At 36.4% G+C, this 21,152-nt stretch overlaps 1 protein-coding gene and 1 long non-coding RNA gene across 13 annotated transcripts in view; one reads left to right on the top strand and one right to left on the bottom strand.

The window, feature by feature from the left end:
* KIF27 (kinesin family member 27) overlaps nucleotides 1–6,600 on the top strand; it is a 93,714-nt gene extending 87,114 nt beyond the window's left edge. For all 5 annotated transcript variants that reach the window (XM_001488810.6, XM_014735391.3, XM_070248498.1 and 2 more), the window contains one exon: nucleotides 3,325–6,600. In XM_001488810.6, coding sequence (XP_001488860.1) covers nucleotides 3,325–3,809 — 485 coding nt within the window. In that variant the 3' untranslated portion in view covers nucleotides 3,810–6,600. The remainder of the gene's footprint in view (nucleotides 1–3,324) is intronic.
* Nucleotides 1–21,152, bottom strand: part of LOC102151118 (uncharacterized) — a 47,950-nt gene that overhangs the window by 23,356 nt on the left and 3,442 nt on the right. For 5 of the 8 annotated variants that reach the window (XR_011431434.1, XR_011431433.1, XR_011431435.1 and 2 more), the window contains exons 3-5: nucleotides 8,213–8,245; nucleotides 3,275–3,402; nucleotides 2,967–3,141 (exon numbers count right to left, since the gene is read on the bottom strand). This is a non-coding gene — a long non-coding RNA (uncharacterized lncRNA). Of the gene's footprint in view, nucleotides 1–2,966; nucleotides 3,142–3,274; nucleotides 3,403–8,212; nucleotides 8,246–9,995; nucleotides 10,157–21,152 lie in introns of those variants that run through there. The other 3 variants (XR_002803380.2, XR_011431436.1, XR_002803379.2) reach the window with 2 other exon arrangements.

The raw sequence follows: 21,152 nt of genomic DNA, 5'->3' as shown, positions 1-21,152 counted from the left end.
TGAGGAATTTAAACCTGTGGACAAAGAGAACAGATTAGTGGCTACCAGAGGAAAGGTGGGGTGGGGTGTGGGCACAAAGGGTGAAGGGGTGCACCTACAACATGACTGACAGACAATAATGTACAACTGAAATTTCACAAGGTTGTAACCTATCATTAACTCAATAAATAAAGAGATAATTATAAAAAGTGAAACCATAAAAAAAGATATAGAGACCAGTGAAAAATTTATGCATGCACAATGAAAAGATATATGCTGAAAATATAATCAAAGTAGAATTAACATAGTTTTAAATTTTAAAATTCAGTAATATTTTAGAAAAGTAGTCTGAATGCTACCCTATATTTATGGTATTTATCATGTACAGACATTTTCACAAGTAGTTCCATTTAACCTTCTAACTTAGAGTAGGCCAGTGTCTGCTAACCCCATTTTTAGATCATGGAATTGAAGCTCAGAGAGTTCAAGTGATTCCTGAACAGAACAATCATTAGAACATGGTCTAAGGTCCCTCATCTTCTGACTCCTGGTCCTGTGTTCTAGAATAAAAGTTGTCTTAGGATAGAGGTGTAATACAAACATACAAATCCTGACAAAGAGACTAGACTTTCTGATTTTCAGTGTAGTAATGCAGAGGTATTTACTTATGTAATTAAAACATTTGTGTGAAACACTACCTACAAAAAATTAAAATGTAAACAGGTATTACATAGGAAACAACAATCATCATAAGACCATGTTAGCTTTAAAAAAAATAATCCACTTTCCAATTTGAGATAGCTGAAATTATAGATCTAGTGTTTAAATGGCCCATTTTTATACTACTGAGTCTATTAGACATGTCTTAAAATGACAGTGTGGTATGGTGGCATACAGATTTAATAAACCTGGATCCTCATCTTGCTCTTTAATGAAACACATAGAAAGTTAAATAATCTTGGAGATGTGTAAAGTGAGGGTAACACCCATCTGACCAACTTACCGAGGAAGTCTAATCTTGATAATAATGTTGAAGGTTTTATTTCAGCTAACTTGCTCTTCTACCCAGAAACATCTTAAATACTTTTATTTTTTTGGCTATAAAAAGTAATATATAGTCGTCATAGAAAATTTTGAAAATACAGGAAAAAAGCACCCATAATCCTACCCATAACTATTAACATTTTAGCATGATTCTTTTCAATATTTTCCCCATGCTTAAAAAAAACTACAGTTGAAATCAGTTGGGGATATAGTTTGTACTATATCCTATCTCAAAATGCTGCTCTAATATAATAACAAACAAAATTTGTTTGAATTGTAAAATGTAGCCATTTAAATATATCAAATTCTGAGTTCCTTAAAATATATTGATGCTTAATAATCAGTATCCGAGTTAATACATGACTGTCTTCGTATTCAGTTGATTGGGTTTTGATAGTTCTCTTTTCATTGTCTGCCTACCAGACTTGTATTTATCTTCTTTGAATTTTTTTTTCCTCCTCAAAAGCCACAGTACATACTTGTATGTTCTAGTTGTAGGTCCTTCTAGTTGTTCCATGTGAGCCGCCACCCTAGCATGGCTACTGACAGACAAGGAAACTAACCCGGGCTGCCAAAGTGGAGCGTGGCAAACTTTTTAACCACTAGGCAGTCAGGGCTGGCTCTCTCCTTTGAATATTTTTAGCATTTTTAAGTAGCAGAAAAATTAATCTTTTGACTAAAATATCTTGTTCACTTCTTGGTCAAGCCTCTGTTATAGTCTATCTGTTTTCTAACGTATTTTTTTAGGATAAAATTAGTTTTTATGGACATGCAGTCTATACACTTAAGTATTTAAAACTTTATCCTTGTATCAATTTAAATCACTGTAAAACTCTATGTGAGGATATGAGAGTCAGAAGATCTGGTTTGAATCCTCACTTCTTTTACCAGCTATGTGACCTTGGGTGAATTAGTCTTTCTCTAGTTTGTTCCCTCAATGGTAAAATTCTGAAAGACAGAAACTTTCTTTGTGAAGAATCCAAGTGGGCTTGGGAGTGAGCCTCTCCAGTGAGCCCATCTCTGCTCTTTCAAATACGATCTTTAAAAAATAAGATGCCTGGCTCCTCTCCCCTGACACTGTGACCTGGGCATCAGGATTTTAAAAAGCTTCTGGGTAACTCTAATGTGCAGCCAAGTTTGGGACCCCTGTGACCACTATAGTCAGCTTTGTGAGTATCTGCTAATTCCATGTGAGGTTCTCTGTCATTTGCTAATTCAGGATTTTTGTTTGTGAGAAAAATTTTAAAAACTAGAAAATCAATTATGTTTTAAACCAGGGGTCCCAAACTAAAATGCCTGCAGGAGCCAGGGAAGCCAGAATGAGCAGTGGGAACAGCAGTAGTTGTCTAACTTGGCAGAAGCAACTCTGCTCCAGCTGCCATTGCCAGTTCTTCTCATTTTTCTATAAAAGCTGGAAATCTATATTTTTATTTGAAACTTTCCACTTCTTAAAAGTTGGGTTGTTTATTATTATAGGCTAAGTAAAACTTATCTGTGGGCCAGATTTGGCTTGAGAACTGACAATGCAACTTCTGTTTTTAAACTTGATATTTGCAGGACTAGAAGGGTACTAACTGTGTATCAACATCTGTTAAAGTTGGCATTTTTCATCATATTAGGTCTAGTACCTATATGGACTTCCCTTAACAAGTTTTTGTGTTCAAAATTAGATGGTTCTGTGGTTTGAGGACCTCAAGCTTTGCTCTCTTCACTCTATTACTCATTCCAGTGGGGTGTACCTCACTGAGGGGGTCTTCTCTCATCTTCCTTTTGATGGTGGAAGTTAGGATGCTTACCCCAGAGTACATTCATAGAGCAGAACCTTGCTACCATGCTTGGAGTGCCAACCAAGACTAGCTTTTCACACACATAATGCCAAGTCCCAGAAGATTCCCTGGAGATATGAGGCAAAGCCAGTATTCTCCAATGCTGGCTTCACTTACCTAGGATTTGGAGTGTGATTCCCCAGTGGCAAGCCCAATGGAGGGCAGGCATGGAAGGGTATCAGAGAGGCCCAAAGCACTCCTGTGTTTCCAGGGAGTACCAGAATCATTAGAAGACTATTTCTCAACTTTGTTCCATGAATTAAAAATTCGCAGTTATTCACATGTAAGATGCCTGTAAGTAAAATAAGAATAATTCATATTCACACTTCTATTTGTCTAAAAGAAGTCATTTAACAAAAAAAGCTATAAGGCATAATTTATATTAAGTGATAATGTAGTTATGTTAGGTATCATGATTAACATACCTGTTTTTGAGAAAATCTCTAATTTTTTTTGTTTTGTGGAATATTTTTAGATCATGATGCTGGAGATGGAGTTCTGAACCCAGAAGAAGCAAGCATGGTTTCAGAAGAATTAAAATGGGCATCCAGAACTGAACATATGAAATTAAGTGGAAGAGACAGAGAATTAGACAGTTCAGTAAGCAGCTTAAGAACAAAACCAAATCTTCAGAAGCCCTGGGAAGATGGACCAGAATTACCTCCAATTTATAGCTCTTTAGCACCCACTAGTGGGTATTTGTTTAGCACTGAGGATAAAGCAGAAATAGATGAAAATCAGTTTACAAAATCTCATAGTCGACCATCACCCCAAATTCAGCCAGTGGGAAATGTGGGACAGCTTCATGGTGTCACGCCTGTAAAGTTGTGTCGCAAAGAGTTACGTCAGATTTCTGCCTTAGAACTATCATTACGACGTTCCAGTCTTGGAGTTGGGGTTGGATCTATGACTGCTGATTCCATTGAAGTAGCTAGGAAACCGAGTGACTTAAAAACTTAGGCGTTTAATAATAGAACTTTAAATTTAGTAGATGTGTAAGATTCCTTTCTCTAACCTGTTAAAGCTTAGGCTCACTCGCTCTTCCCTCAGGATAAAGGAAGAAGGAGAGGAAGGAATCGCTAATTGTTTGTATACCATAGATGTGTATATCTTCTATAGTATATTTGGGGAGTTTTAATTTGCATTTCCCTAATAACCAAACAAACACGTTTTCCAATACTATCAAGTAATGGAACATTTAAATATTTCCACTTATAAATTTACTTAAATTTTTTTCCAGGTATATTTGAAGAACAAAACTAAGAGTAGAATAATAAACTAAAAAATCCATAAAATGTACATTATTATATAATATAAAAGTATATTATATTGTAAAAGTATGTTATAATACAATAATATGTTTGCATTATTGTTATTCTCAAATACAAGTATATTTTTGTTATTTTAAAAAGATCCAGTTAAATATTGCTTGTGTCAGAAAGAGTCACTTGCTGCATATGTTTTGGCACAGCTGAAAATTTATGCCAAAATGCAGTCTGTGGGCTAAGGCAACTGGCTAGGTTTATGGATTAAAGTTAATTTATGGTCCTCAGAACGCACAGAGTTGAGTGATCAGTTTTGACTTTTTAAACATGGTCTCTGCTCTTTGTCTGGAATTATTTTTAGAATAGTATTGGTTTGTTAATATTTGGGATATATGTTTTCATCTCTTTCCTGCCCTGTCTATTCAACATGTCTCTCAATATGCTACTAAAATTGGGAGAAATGGATGCAGTCCCATGGAAGAGGGAAACGATAGAATAGCACTAAAGCATTCTGACATTTCAAGGAAAAGGTGTCTGGTCACATAGAGTACACCTGTACAGCTTAAAGTCTAGCCAGAGGATCTGATGGGCTTAATCTGAGATTTTTCTCTACAATCTGCTTAGTCAGGACTTGCACACAGACCGGCCAGACACTGGGGCTGTAAATATGTAAATAAACATTTTTCTTCAAGATTTTTTTCGTCCAAACCTTATTATATAATATAAACTTCAGTTTGGAATTAAGAACTAAACGTTGATTTGGCCAACAAGTACAGTTTGGACTTTTTCATCATATTTTTCAATCATAGAAAACATCCCATTATAATGACCAGAGGTATTATTTTGTTACTTATGTTATTTTTGTTACTTTTCTAAACTTGCACTTGTAAAATAAAATTGTTTCTTAAACTGATTAATGTTTGTGGGGGGCAGTAGCCAGACCACCCTGACTTATGGATGCCTACTCAATTAGAGTCACCCACTTCCTTGCTGACTCCTTTTTTTCTTATCTGATGCTGTTACTAATTTTTTTCTTTGGTCCTTTTCTTTGTTGCTATTGACCTTGACCATCTTACCTAAGACTCAAACTATCACCTATGCTCAAAGACTTAAGGTTTTGTTTTTCTAGTTTCTAGCCCCTAGGGAGTAGGGTTCCTCGGTCCCATTGCTCAAAACCAGTTCCTATAGAAGAGAACCAAAACAAAACAAACTTCTAAATTGGTGAATAGTTTCTGTCTCTCTTAAACATGGTACTAAAATTCAGTTAAATTATGGCTTAAATACACTTTGTGGACTTACTTGGGAACTGAACCACAATTTATAACAATGAGAAATTGCTTCAAACAACAAATTTACAAACTAACTTAGAAATTTTATTTTTAACGGACTATTTGAAGTCAGATTCTTTTTTTTAAGCTAGTTTCCTCTTTTGCCTTTGGTTTGTATGATATATATCATATATATCATATATAATGTATAGATATATAAAATGGCAAAAGGCCAGTGCCTTAACAAGGCACAGCAATTATATATTTATTAATAAATACATATTTATTAATGAAGGTCTTACTTGTAAATTCCCTATAAGATTAAGTAATAATTTAGAAATAATTCATAAGAGTGTATTCTGACACTGGAACCTTGCTTGCCTACTCAATTGACACATATTTGTTTTACCTGTGGAAATATAAACACATTTTCTAAAAGGCAGCTTAGTAACAAAGCAAGAAAATTTATATCAAACTAACAATGATTAGATTTGATAATGCAAGTGTGAACTGACTTCTAAATAACAAAGGTACAATTTTTTTGTTTTTGGTTAAACATATATCCTTTGTATGCTATGATGGATTTCATATACATACACAAACACATATACATAAATAATGATAATGTCCTGAGTAATATGTTCTGGAAGTGAACCTCTTGTTAATCTAGTTTAGTCAGTGCCCTCACAAAGGAAAGAAAAATTAAGGTAACTCCCCCAAGGCAAATAAAATTAATTTTTTACACATACTAATAATTAATTTTACTCTTCTGTTTCACATGCTTTACTTAGTCTAAACATTTTGTCATTGTGCTTGCCTTTTTGCATGCATTTAAAATATGTTTGTGGTTTTCTTTTTTTGTTCATTATGGGTTTTTTGCCCACCTCTAACAGCATTTGAAAGGAACCATATTTGCCTCCATACATTACTAGTTCCTTCTCTGTCTCCGGTGTGCTGCAGATAGCAGAGTTGGAGAATTCTGTAAGTTTGGGAGCCATGGGTGGCGAGAGCATCAGTGAAGGTGCTTTTGTGCTTCAATGTTGGTTTTCTTTTGCTTATGGTTTTGGATTTTTTTTGTCTTTCAATTCTTCATGTCTTCATGAACTCAGGATCCAAGGAATCAGCAAAAATACACATGATCTTCAAGAATATGGACTTTATTGCCACTAACCATTGGTTGTTTGTATTAGTCCAGGTCAATAAAGTGCTAAATGCTTACTTAAGAATGGGTGTCTTATATTAAAAAAAATAATAAAGGTCTTATACTACGTCTTAGAATGAATTGCTAAGGAGTCAAATCCTTAGTGGGAGTTTGATTCTAGAGTCAACACAAATTCTCATGCGTTACATGTAGGTATGACAAGTTTTGTTCTTTCAGTTATTTCTTGAGGTACCTTCTTGTGGCTTTTTAAAACACTGGAGTATCAATATCTGAAAGCTCAGTGTCCACAATTCCTATCTCAACTTCGCTGGAATTTAAAAAAATATTCATTATGTATATTTTACATTTAAAGTTATAACAGGCTGCAGGTTGCCTTCATTGGTACTGATAACACTTTCTTCTACATTTATATTTCCAAAAATTGAAAATAAAGGTGGGAATGAGATCCTTGTGCAATAAATATCTCAGATGCATTGGGTATGTAGTATTTTTGAGCTCATGGACAGTAGTGTTCAAAGTTTGGGGTAGTGGGAGCATCTGCTCAATGGGGAGGAGTACTTTATCACTGTCATTGTTTACCTTGATGCTGACAACAAAAAGCAGACTGACTTTTCATGAGTTTTATTGTTTTTAAATTCTCTGCAGTGTACCCCTTATTCCTGCACCAGGGGCGACTGCTTCCATTCCTTGCTCATGGAATGCAGTGCATATATGGCACCAAATAGTAGAATGATGTTTGATTTTTATAATGACCTTCATGTTGACCCCAACAATATTCCAACATGGAGGTGATTAGAACAAGAGAAATTATAAAAAGAAAGCTCAGAAAAACTTGATTTTATAATATGGGCTTTTGATATTTTGCATAGTTCTTATTTGTCCCTTTTATATGTTTTTTCTAGGAATTTTTGCAATGAATCAGCAGAATTGCCACTATTTGAAATGCTAGCAGTGTAATTTAATTGAACCCAACTATATTGACTTATGCTTAGGTATTAGGTTCTACTGGTAGGTTATTACACACAGCTCTGCTAACTATCTCTTCAGTACTTTAAAAGAAAAATACAACAGTCTCACAGACTTTGTTATAATGAGCAAGATCCCTTTATACCCAAAGAACAAAATCATTCACAACGGAAGAGCAGAAAATCATTTAAACATTTTAAAAATGTGTACAGTCATGCATCACTTAACGATGGGGATACATTAGGATGCATCGTTAGGGGATTTCATTGTTGTGTGAACATCGTAGAGTGTACTTACACGAATCCAGATGGTATAGCTTACTACACACTTAGGCTCTGTGGTACTAATCTCATGGGACCACTGTTGTATATGCACTCTGTCGTTGACCAAAACATCATTATGCAGTGCATGACTGTGTTTATGATTGTTGGAAATTTAAAACTCCACATAGTAAATTTTTAATTTTAAAATTCTACAAGTTAATACTTATTAAAGTAGAACAAAAAATGTATTTTGAAGCAATATTCATATATTGTGTTTTCAAGCTTATTACAGTATATACAAAGCAAGGTGTAATTTTTCAAGTTCAAAATGCTGAATATTGTTAGAATTTATTTGATCTGAGGGGTCTTATTTTTAAAAGAACTACTTCTTGGACCCTGCCCCCTCCCCATTACCAACAACAAATTATAGCTCACTTACCCCTTGCTCTCCGCAATGTTCCAGGACTCAACTCTGATAAGACAAGAGATAAAGAGGTTTGTTTTAAAGCATTCCATAGACCAGCAAAGAATTTTCAAAAATATTTTGAAAGAATTTGTTTTATTTTTCTGGCAACAACACTGAAACTTCAAACTATTAGTACTGAATTTACCATTTGAAAATTTACATCCAAATTTTTATATTGGTTCTTCTTCCTATGATTACTATTAATTCAGGATTATATGAAAAGAAGCCATCCCAGACAGAATTTGAATGGCAATTGTGGAGCCATTCAATAAAGAATTACCAGAAACAGTAGTTTTGGATCAGTTCCAACAGCCATAACATAAGAAGAAAATAGTATTTAAGTGATTTTACCATTGAAGAACCATGAATAGTATGACAAAACAAACATTGGCAAAATTGACAGGATTTATCTTTATAAAACAATGCTTTACCATTTTGCTTAATTTTCCTCTCTGCTAAAACATCCCTGAATTTTTCTACTGAAAAACCTCTGGATAAAAGACTTCCATTCATGATTACAAACCAGCAGCTATTGGCCTACGTTGAGAGGCTGAATTGTTATTCATTTATGTTTGTGGCCTGTAGTGATATTTCACTATCCACCATGAAAAGGACTGGGCAGTTAATCTGAATTTGACTGACTGATCATTTTGATAATTTATAAGTATTAAAATTGTCAAAGCTTTGTTGTTACTTTCTAGTATGATTATTTCAAAAACAGGCAAGGTGTTTATATACTGAGGAGCCAATCTCCTCTTGAAATTCCCATCATCTGTGGTTGGGCAGCATCTGAATTGTTCCATTTAAAGCCTGGAACTAAGCCTATCTGTTTCACTGGACATTTTCCCAGCTAGCACCAGGTGCCACGGGTTCTAAGACATGACCGGAATGACCCAGGTTATAATCATATTAATGGAGTAAATAACGATATTTTCTAAAACACCAAACAGCCTTCCCCCCCCCCCAAAAAACCAATTTATGAATCACTCCCTTGCACTTAAAGTCAAAATCTTATTTTTCAAGTGCAACTCAAAGTAATTATTTAATAAATTAATAGGGAGGGGAAACTGCTATTTTTACCATATGGTAAATATTCTGTTACTTTATCAAATAACATGAAAGCACTTTGAAGACTAAAGCATCATATATGTTTATGATGGAACTATAAGTAGTTTTCCCATAGTTGGCTGTCAAAAATTGGAGAACTTTAGCACAAATGTGGTTGCTTATTTTATATATATCATAAAACATTTTTAAAAAATTCTCAGAGTTTTAGTTATATATGTTAGCAACAGCAGAAATAACAGTATTCCTGAGAAGTTTCATGTGACTTCTATTTTCATAGAAAATATTTTAAAGATTTGGCTGAGTCTATTTTTATAGGCAAAGAAGTGCTTCATGACTATTTCATCAATTTATGAATGAGAGAAAATATTTTTACTGGGTTTTTAACTACCAGTTTTTGGCTATTTGTCACTTATTTCTTTAGTAACAATTACATTTCTGAGTTATTGATGAACTCTGGCTGGAAAATAAACTTTTCTTAAAACTGAGAATGGTTTCTATTTACTAATCACAAAGATGTTTTACAAGCTTTTCTTCCCTCAAGGAAACTAAAACAGTAAGTTAATTTTTTGGTACATGTATAGGTATGTAATTAAATTCACAGCAAGTGACTGAGGTCAGTCTTCGTTTGGCATCTGTTGCTCTTAGCTACTATATACAAGAAGCATATTAGAATTAAATATGACATTACCACGGTGGTCTCTCCTTTAGAAACATTCTGAGGGAAGCTCATTCCTCTCAGTTTTCAAGTTTCTGCCAATGTTAAAGAATATTTTGCCTCTATTTAGATCAAAGCACCCATGACCTGCACAGCCAAGTAATCAAAGAGAAGGCCAAGACTTTAAGAGCAATGGAATCTACAATCATAAGTATTCTAGTGGATTGTGAACAAATAAATCAGAGAGGAAGAATACTAACATACGCTTTCCTGGAAGAGATACCTCCAGTGATACTGAGGTCCTCTCAATAGGTTTATTACAAAGTTCACTATCTCCTATAAGAAGGGAAACTAGATGCAAGGACATGATTATGTGAGTTTAACTGGCCAGGCCACAGCAAACCAAAACACCCTTCAGAACTAGGGCCAGTACCCTGGGGTTTAGTTCTCATATGGGGAAGAATCCATGCCTCTTGAAAAGGGTGAGCTGATAACTAAAGTTACTTGTATTCTGAAAACATCACAAAAATGCCATCTATAGACAACAGTGGGAAATTTCTGTAAATATTTAATTTATAGGCATTTTTTTCCTGTTTAATGTTTTCTATTAACCTTTTATTGGGGATAGAACTGAGACCTAAAAGGCCTATCCCTCAAGGAACTTACATTCCAGTGGTAAGTACTAAAGAGAAAATTAAACAGGGTAGGGAACACAGAATCAAGGATGCTTTTTTCGATGGAAATACTTTTCTGAGCTAGACACACACAAAGCTGTAAAAACAAGACGTAAACTTACTGACTTAAAAACTGCTTTTCAACTGACCTAATGTATGCACACTCAAAGGGGCAAGTATCATACACTGTATCTAAACACAGAAATCACATCCCATCAGTTTCTATGGGAAGGGAAGAGTACTCACTAACCTGCTGAGCCACTGTGTACTTCCACAAACAAGAAGCTGCTCTACATCTACTGCTTTCATCTATACCATTGCTTAGGATCATTCCAACCTTAGGATCACATTTCATTTTTAAAATTTTTAAAATCACACAGTGCACATAAAAAAATTTTACCATCTTAAAGTGCACAATTCAGTAGTTTTTAGTATATTTACTATGTTGTGCAATCATACTAATTCCAGAACATTTTCATCACCCCAAAAAGAAGTTCTGTCTCTATTAGCAATCAGTCCCAATTTCCCCTTTCCCTCATCTCCTGGCAACCACTAATCTACTGTCTATGGAATTGCCTATTCTTGATGTTTCATATCAATGATATCATACAGTGTGTATCCTTCAGTGTCTGGCTTTTTTCTCATAGGATAATGTTTTCAAGGTTCATTTATGTAGCATGTAACAGTATTTCATTCCCTTTTATGGTTGAATAATAATCCATTGTATGGATATACCACATTTTGTTTATCTATTCATGAGTTGATGGACATTTGGATTATTTCCACTTTTGGGCTATTATGAATAACTGTGTTATGGAATGCTATGAACATCTGTGTACAAGTTTTTGTGTGAATATGTTTTCAATTCTCTTGAGTATATACCTAAGAGTGGAATTTTCAGGTCATAAGGTAATTCTACGTTTGACTTTTGGAGAGATTGGCAAACTGTTTTCCACAGCAGCTGCACCATTTTACATTCCCACCAGCAGTATGAGGGTTCCAATAGCTCCACATCTGTGTCAGCACTTGTTATTGTCTGCCTTTTCATTATAGCCATCCTATAGATGTGAAGTGGTTTTGAGTTACAGTTCCCTAATGACTAATGATATTGAGTATTTTTTCATATGTTTATTGGCCATTTGTGTATCTTCTTTGGAGAAACATCTCTTCAAATCCTTTGCCCATTTTAAATGGAGTTATTTGCTTTTCAATGTTGATCTGTAAGAATTCTTTACATATTCTAGATACAAGTCCCTTATCAGATATGTGATTTGCAAATATTTTCTCCCAATCTGTGGGTTTTCTTTTCACTTTTTTGATGGTGTCCTTTGCATTGCAAAAGTTTTTACTTTCGATTAAATCCAATTTATTTTTTTCCTTTGGTTGTTTGTGCTTTACTTGTCATATCTAAGAAACCATTGCCTAATCAAAGATCATGCAGAATACACCTATGTTTTCTTCTATGAGTTTTATAATTTCAGCTCTTACATTTATGTCTTGGGTCCATTTTGAATTAATTTTTGTATATGGTCTGAGGTAGGGGTCCAACTTCATTCTTTTGCATGTGGATATCCAGTTGTTCCAGCACCATTTGTTGAAAAAACTATCTTTTCCTTATTGAGTTCTCTTGGCATCACTTTTGAAAACTAATTGATGATACAAGTTTGGGTTTGTTTCTGGATTCTTGATTCTATTCCACTGGCTTATGTCTGTCTTTATGCCAGTACCACATATCTTGATTACTGTAGCTTTGTAGCAAATTTTGAAATTGGAAGGTGTCAGTCTACCAACTTTGCTCTTCTTTTTCAATATTGTTTTGGCTATTTGGGGTCCCTTAAGTTTCTATATGAATTTTAGGAGCAGCTCATCCATTTCTGCAAAAAACCTGCTGGAAGTTTTATAGGAATTATATTGAATCTGTAGTTCCATTTGGGGAGTATTGCCAACTTAACAATATTAATTCTTCCAATGCATAAACATGGGCTGTCTTTCCATTTATTTCAATCTTCTTTAATTTCTTTTAACCATGTTTTGTAGTTTTCAGTGTACAAGTCTTAGGCTTCTTTGGTTAAATTTATTCCTAAATATTTTATTCCTTTTGAGCTGCTGTGAGTGGACTTAATTTCACTTTCAGATTATTCATTGCTAGTGTAAAGAAACACAACCAATTTTTGTATATTGATCACAATTTGGTTTTGGTGGGTAGTAAATTTGGGTTAGAAACATACCATACCATGAATCAAGGAACTTAAGTAATGTTTACCATACATACAGACTTAAATGAGCAGAAACCCCAGCTTTTTTGTTGTTATTGTTGATAAATTTTTAGCTCCTTATTTTAAGATTATTCCTTCAAGATTTTTATTTTTCTTATTTCTAGGTTAAGGGTGGTAAGAGCATAGAGCACAGCTTAATAATTTGGCATTTGTAGTCTGTAGTCTCAGGTCTTTCACGTGTATTTTTCCTATTTAAGTAAAACACAAAGGGAACAATTCTCAGTACCCCGTCTCTCTGTATCACGAGGACACTTTCTGTATGTCCCTCAATGCTCTATGTTTTAAAGATTAATGGTAATGCAGAGAAAGCTAATTTTTTAAACACATTTCTATGTGCTACGTCTTATGCTAAGTGCTAAATGCTAAAAGAAACAAAGTTTAATAAATCGCAAACCCATCCACCAAGGAGCATATAGTCTGTTGAGGAATGAAAATAACATTTTGACCATTTCAATGCACACAATAAGCTGGGCACTGTAGTGACCATACCGGTGAGTGAAACAGGCCAAGATTCTGCTTTAATGGGGCTCACAACGTAAAGGAGATATAATGGCTCTGATAAAAATATAGAAGGTACCACAGGAGGATGGAGAAAGGCTTTTAACTTGTGGGGATAAGGGAAGGCTTCTCCAAGAAGCTGCTCCTTGTGTCTTACTGGACAGGTTGGCTTTCAGAAGATATAGGAATATGGGCTGGCCTGGTGGCGCAGCGGTTAAGTTTGCACGTTCCGCTTTGGCGGCCCAGCGTTCCCTGGTTTGGATCCCGGGTACGGACATGGCACCGCTTGGCAAGCCATGCTGTGGTAGGCGTCCCACTATAAAGTAGAGGAAGATGTGCCTGGATGTTAGCTCAGGGCTAGTCTTCCTCAGCAAAAAGAGGAGGATTGGCAGCAGTTAGCTCAGGGCTAATCTTCCTCAAAGAAAAAAAAAGAAAGATAAAGGAATAAGAAGAATAGAATTTTAGATCAGGAAACCCCATTGCAAAGGCTAAGAAGTGGGAGAAAACATCATATACTTAGGGAACTGCAAGCAGTTTAGTAACAGGCCTAGTACACTGGGGATTGTAAATAAGTATCTGCTGAATGACTGAATTAATGCTGGGTATAAAGGATGCCTGGAGATGATAGGAAGGTGCACTGGATCACAAAGGGGCCACATAAAGAATCCAAAGGCTATGGAGTACCTGCTGTATTTATTCCACACAATTTATACAGCTGTTGGACTGGTTTACTTTTACTGCCCCAAATCCTTTTTCTCTAGACATAGCACAAACAATATACAAAATACCAGAAAAGAGTTAAAAACCCATTAAGTAGAACTAATTATTTGCAAATAATTTATGGGTGATATCTATAGCCATACGTAACGGTTTTAATCACTGCAAGTCTCCTGAGAAAAATACTCCTTTTGGTCTAGTGTGAAGGGGTATTTTTAAAAACAATTATTTTTGAAAGTATAAAATAGCCTTTCATAAAATAATTCCATATTCATGTAGATCATTTTTCAAATTCAAGTTAGTGACATTTGACTTCATATAAATAGTACACTATAAATAACACCACAGTAAGGGCAAGGGAAGGAGGGCGCTGAGTCAAAATACTAGAAAAGCAACATTAACATTTTTATTTTGCAGTGGACAGTGTGAAGGTAGAACGAAAAAGTTTAGCTTTTAGTGCTTCAATTTAGTCAATTTTCTTGAAAAACATATTTTTAAAGTACTAATAAAGAATTAGTCCTACTTACAATCTCAGTATTACTGTGGGGTGATTAATGCTCAGTCTATTAAATTGGCTGAATTAAAAGAACGATACTACAATCTTCCCCACCTCTTACTTACCATTTCTTTTTTAAAGAAACACAATTTTTATTTTTTTCGAAGTGACAATGTATGTGGTTTAAAAGTCAAATAATTACAAGGCTCATAACAATAAACAGAAGGCCCTGGTCCACCTGGCATCATTCTGATACCTGCTTCCCAAAGGAAACTTGTTTTCTGCTATTTAATTTCACATTTCTAAATAGCACATTTCTACTTCCATGTCTTGAGTTTGTCAGTTTTCGCCATTTTATACCATCTTCTAATTTCCCAGTATTTTTATTTCACATTGTTTAGCATTTATTTTTATGCCTATTATATAAGTATTGTCCACAGCATCCCATTTACATTGGCCAGGAGAGGTTAATTACGCTGCATTAACAAGTGACCACAAAAACCTCAATGGCCTACAACAGTTAAGGGTTGCTTCTCACACTGCATGCCCAGTGGCAGGTCGGCTGCACTTCTGCTCTATGGTTGTCTTCACTCAGGACGCAGATGGCCAGAGGTAGCATCTATCCGAACAGCGCCAATCTGTGGCAGGAGCAGAGATGTGGCTCTTAAAACTTCAGCCTGGAAGTAATATATTCACTTGTGCCCCTATTTAATTTGCCTCTGTAATTCACACTGCCAGGTCCAACATCAACGGGGCAGGGAAGTGTAATCTCCTCCAGTGAGGTAACACCAAATATTCTTAAACAATCATACAGTCCACCACAAAGATTCTGTTTTCCTTGGGGTGTATGATACCCACTTTCTTAGGTTGCTTAGTTTTCTCTATACTCATCATCATTTCCTCTCTGTATGTTCCACCAGAGCTGTGAAATTTTGTTCATAAGGTTCAACCACATTAGGCAATCGATCAGTTCCAGTTTTTTTTTTTCTTGGAGACATTCCTCTGGAGCCCTCCATCCTCCTGTTTCAGAATGGACTAGTTGCGCTCCACGCCTGCTACCCAGCTGCCATCCTGGAACTTCCCTTCACCTTCGTCTGGGGAATTTTCTGTTTTCTCCTTTTTGGAGCTCCTGATTACCAGGTCCCATGTGTTTCTGTTTCTTGGTTTACACCCTTTTTAAAAAAATTAATTAACTAATTAAGTTTTATTAAGATTATGATAGTTTACAACTTTGTGAAATTTCAGTTGTACATTATTGTTAGTCATGTTGTAGGTACACCACTTCACCCTTTGTGCCCACCCCCACCCCCCTTTCCCCTGATAACCACCAATCAGTTCTGTTGTCTATATGTTAACTGCCATCTGTGAGTGGAATCATACAGAGTTCGTCTTTCTCTGTCAGGCTTATTTCACTTAACATAAGACCCTCAAGGTCCATCCATGTTGTTGTGAATGGGATGATTTTGGCCTTTTTTATGGCTGAGTAATATTCCATTGTATATATATACACCATATCTTCTTTATCCAATCATCAGGTGATGGGCACTTAGGTTGGTTCCACATCTTGGCTATTGTAAATAATGCTGTGATGAACATAGGGGTGCATGGAACTTTTGGAATTGCTGATTTCAGGTTCTTAGGATAGATACCCAGTAGTGGGATGGCTGGGTCATATGTTATTTCTGTTTTTAACTTTTTGAGAAATCTCCATACTGTTTTCCATAGTGGCTGCACCAGTTTGCATTCCCACCAACAGTGTATGAGGGTTCCCTTTTCTCTACAGTCTCTCCAACATTTGTCACTCTTGGTTTTGGATATTTTTGCCATTCTAACAGGTGTAAGGTGATATCTTAGTGTAGTTTTGATTTGCATTTCCCTGATGATTAGTGATGATGAGCATCTTTTCATGTGTCTATTGGCCATCCATATATCTTCTTTGGAGAAATGTCTGTTCACATCCCCTGCCCATTTTGTAATTGGGTTGTTTGATTTTTTATTGTTGAGTTGTGTGAGTTCTTTGTATATTATGGAGATTAACTCTTTGTCGGATAAAAAACTTGTGAATATTTTTTCCCAATTAGTGGGCTGTTTTTTTGTTTCAATCCTGTTTTCCCTTGCCTTGAAGAAGCTCTTTAGTCTGATGAAGTCCCATTTGTTTATTCTTTCTATTGTTTCCCTCATGTGAGGGGTTATGGTGTCCGAAAAGATTCTTTTGAAGCTGATGTCAAAGAGTGTACTGTCTATATTCTCTTCTAGAAGACATTGTTTCAGGCCTAATCTTTAGGTCTTTGATCCATTTTGAGTTTATTTTAGTAAATGGTGAAAAAGAATGGCTGATTTTCATTCTTTTACATGTGGCTGTCCAGTTTTCCCAGCACCATTTGTTGAACAGACTTTCTTTCCTCCATTGCAGGCCCTTAGCTCCTTTGTCGAAGATTAGCTGTCCATAGATGTGTGGTTTTATTTCTGGGCTTTCAATTCTGTTCCATTGATCTGTGCACCTGTTTTTGTATCAGTACCATGCTGTTTTGATTACTGTAGCTTTGTAGTATGTTTTGAAGTCAGGGATTGTGATGCCTCCAGCTGTGTTCTTCTTTCTCAGGATTGCTTTAGCAATTCGGGATCTTTTGTTGCCCCATATGAATTTTAGGATTCTTCGTTCAATTTCTGTAAAGAATGTCATTGGGATTCTGATTGGGATAGCATTGAATCTGTAGATTGCTTTAGGTAGTATGTACATTTTAACTATGTTTATTCTTCCAATCCATGTGCATGGAATGTCTTTCCATCTCTTTATGTCGTCATCAATTTCTTTCAGGAAAGTCTTGTAGTTTTCATTGTATAGATCTTTCACTTCTTTGGTTAAATTTATCCCAAGGTATTTTATTCTTTTTGTTGTGATTGTGAATGGGATTGAGTTCTTGAGTTCTTTTTCTGTTAGTTCATTGTTAGCGTATAGAAATGCTACTGATTTATGTACATTGATTTTATACCCTGCAACTTTGCTGTAGTTGTTGATTGTTTCTAATAGTTTTCCTATGGATTCTTTGGGGTTTTCTATATATAAGATCACGTCGTCTGCAAACAGCGAGAGTTTTACTTCTTTGTTGCCTATTTGGATTCCTTTTATTTCTTTTTCCTGCTGAATTGCTCTGGCCAGCACCTCCAGTACTATGTTGAATAAGAGTGGTGAAAGTGGGCACTCTTGTCTTGTTCCGTTCTGAGAGGGATGGCTTTCAGTTTTTGTCCATTGAGTATGATGTTGGCTGTGGGTTTGTCATATATGGCCTTTATTATGTTGAGGTACTTTCCTTCTATACCTATTTTATTGAGGGTTTTTTAATCATAAATGGATGTTGGATCTTGTTGAATGCTTTCTCTGCATCTATTGAGATGATCATGTGGTTTTTGTTTCTCATTTTGTTAATGCAGTGTATCACATTGATTGACTTGTGGATGTTGAACCATCCCTGTGTCCCTGGTATAAATCCCACTTGATCATGGTGTATAATCTTTTTGATGTATTGCTGTATTTGGTTTGCCAGAATTTTGTTGAGGATTTTTGCATCTATGTTCATCAGTGATATTGGCCTGTAGTTTTCCTTCTTTGTGTTGTCCTTGTCAGGTTTGGGGATGAGGGTGATGTTGGCTTCATAGAATGTGTTAGGGAGTACTCCATCTTCCTCAATTTTCTGGAATAGTTTGAGAAGGATAGGTATTAAATCTTCTTTGAATGTTTGGTAGAATTCTCCAGAGAAGCCGTCCAGTCCTGGACTGTTATTTTTGGAGTATACCCTTATTTTTAATTTTTATTTTCTTTTGCTTTTTCTCCCCCAAATCCCCCCAGTACATAGTTGTATATTTTAGTTGTGGGTCATTCTAGTTGTGGCATGTGGGACACTGCCTCAACGTGGCCTGATGAGTGGTGCCATGTCTGCGCCCAGGATCTGAACTGGCGAAACCCTGGGCCGCTGAAGCAGAGAGCACAAACTTAACCACCCGGCCACGGCACTGGCCCCTACACCCTTATTCCTACAAGGTACCTTCCCCAGTAGCTTCCTGAGTATATGCAAGTTAAAATTTTTGAGAGTTGTTTTCACTTTGACATCTTTTCCTACTCCTCACATTGGCTCTATTTCCTGTCTCTTTTCTCTTTTTCTCTCCTTCTTTCCTTCCTTCTCTCTCTCTTTCACTTTCTCTCTCTCTTTCTTTTGTTTGTTCATTTGATGTTCTTTCATATAAGAGAGTTTCTTCAGACCCTTGACTATTCACCCACATTTAAGAATGAGATGGCAGGTGCCACCCCTGTGGCCGAGTGGTTGGGTTCCCATGCTCCACTTCCACGGCCCAGGGTTTCGCTGGTTTGGATCCTGGGCGCCGACATGGCACAGCTCATCAGGCCACGCTGAGGTGGCATCCCACATGCCACAACTGGAAGGACCCACAGCTAAAAATACACAACTGTGTACCGGGGAGCTTTGGAGAGAAAAAGTTGATTACAGCCTCTGTTGGTATGGGCAGAGCTTGCTGGGCTTCACTGTAAAGATAGGTGACAAGCTACGTTCTCCATTATAGGACCCCCAAACATCAATATTTGTAGGCATTTTCTCTTGGACCAGCTGCTTTCCCCTCAAGAGGAAGCTTCCAATTTTCAGACGGGATCCCAAAATTCTAGAATCTGAATTTGGGAACAAAGCTGAGGGGATAGGTCTCATAATTCAATATGTACAACTTCATTTAATTCTGCTTTTTTGTGGAGTGGGTCATCCCGGTCCTCAGCTCTGCCTGGTGTCCAAAGGAGCTCTGAGTCAACCTCTCCAGAAAGTAAACCTCCTATCTTCTGCTGAGTTAAGGCAACATGGGATGGGGTTGGGATTAGGAGGAAGGAAGGATCCCACTGTCCTTCATAAAACTTTCGTAATGAGTTCCGGTTTTCAGTCCCACTCTACCTCTGCTTTCAGAGGTACGGCAGCTATAGTTTCAGAGCCCTTCCAGGGTCTGTGAGGTGAACAGGTTCACTCCGGCTGGCTCCACCCCTCCACAAAGCTTAGGTATTAACCTTCCCAGTTTTGGTGAGTCAGTTATCACTCATCCATCTGTTTTCCATGTTCCGAAGTTTTGCTGACACCCTTCTTCAGCAGAGATCTCTTTTCTTGTTTGCTTTGTTTTTATGGGTTTATATCTTATTTATTCCTTCACTGTAATTTTAATGAGGTATCTGGAATGAGTGGAGAAAAACGTGTTCAATGCACCATGTTTAGTCAGAAGTCTCCTTACCATTAGGTCTTAACATGCGTAGATGTAATTAACATATTTTCTAAGTAGGAAAAGTCCAAGTATACTTATAGGCAATTCCAGAAGAATTAGATATAAGTGGAGCCGGCCTGGTAGCGCAGCAGTTAAGTGTGCTCATTCCACTTCAGCGGCCTGGGGTTCGCCAGTTCAGATCCCGGGCGCGGACATGGCACCGCTTGGCACGTCACATTGTGGTGGGAGTCCCACATATAAAGTAGAGGAAGATGGGCATGGATGTTAGCTCAGGGCCAGTCTTCCTCAGCAAAAAGAGGAGGATTGGCAGCTGTTAGCTCAGGGCTAATCTTCCTCAAAAAAAAAAAAAAGAATTAGACATAAGTACAATAATAGGATAACTATGCCTTTCATTGAGTGCTTATATGTGCTAAGCAGTCTTTTAAATGCTTATACGTATTATATATATTACATATTTATCCTCACAATAACCCCATGAGATGAGTGCTGTGATTCAACTCCTAGCAGTCTGCTTCCAGAGCCCCTGTGCTATATAACATGGTACATCATTTTCTAAGCTACAGGTTCATCTTATTTTCAATTTATCAGGTCTCTAGTCAATCCCTATTTATTATTAACTTCAGTTATATTGGAGGTTTTTCATGTAGATTTTGAACATTTACAGTACATTATCTGAAGTGGCAAAGCCAGCATCACTTTTGATGTATCTCTTTGAGGATACATGTAGGAGGTGGAAGAGAGTAGTCTGACAAATTTGAAAGCATAGTCACTTAAGCTGGGAAGCCTGGCGTGTGTTTGTTTTATAATACAGACAGATGGGCATTTCCTCTTAAAGACAGCAGTTACCACCTGTAATCTGAGAGGTCAAAAAGAAGCAATTAGAAATCTCACATTAGTAACATAAAACTTTAAAGCACCTGTTTACATGAAAGATGATATCTGCAAGAGTTTAACATATTAAATCACTGATGGCCTTGAACACTCTAATTCAGAGAAATCAACCCCTCGTACTTCGAAGATTTTAGGACAAGTTTCATGATCACTCTTTCTAAGGCTACTCACTACTCCCACACTACTATCACTTCTGTGAAAATTCTTTGTGAGATAAATATAAATATTTTATTATGCTATATATACAATATATATATATATATGCCTCTCAAAGCCTTGCTGCCTCTCAATTCCTTGACCACCTGTCTTCAAACAATCTTGTGCCTTCTGCTGTCTCAGCTCCCCACTCTCATGATCATTCCCTACACCT

This window comes from Equus caballus, chromosome 23 (assembly GCF_041296265.1).
Source record: "Equus caballus isolate H_3958 breed thoroughbred chromosome 23, TB-T2T, whole genome shotgun sequence".
NCBI lineage: Eukaryota > Metazoa > Chordata > Mammalia > Perissodactyla > Equidae > Equus > Equus caballus.
Note: the sequence above shows the minus strand (reverse complement) of the source record. Positions and strands in the feature narration are given on the sequence as shown.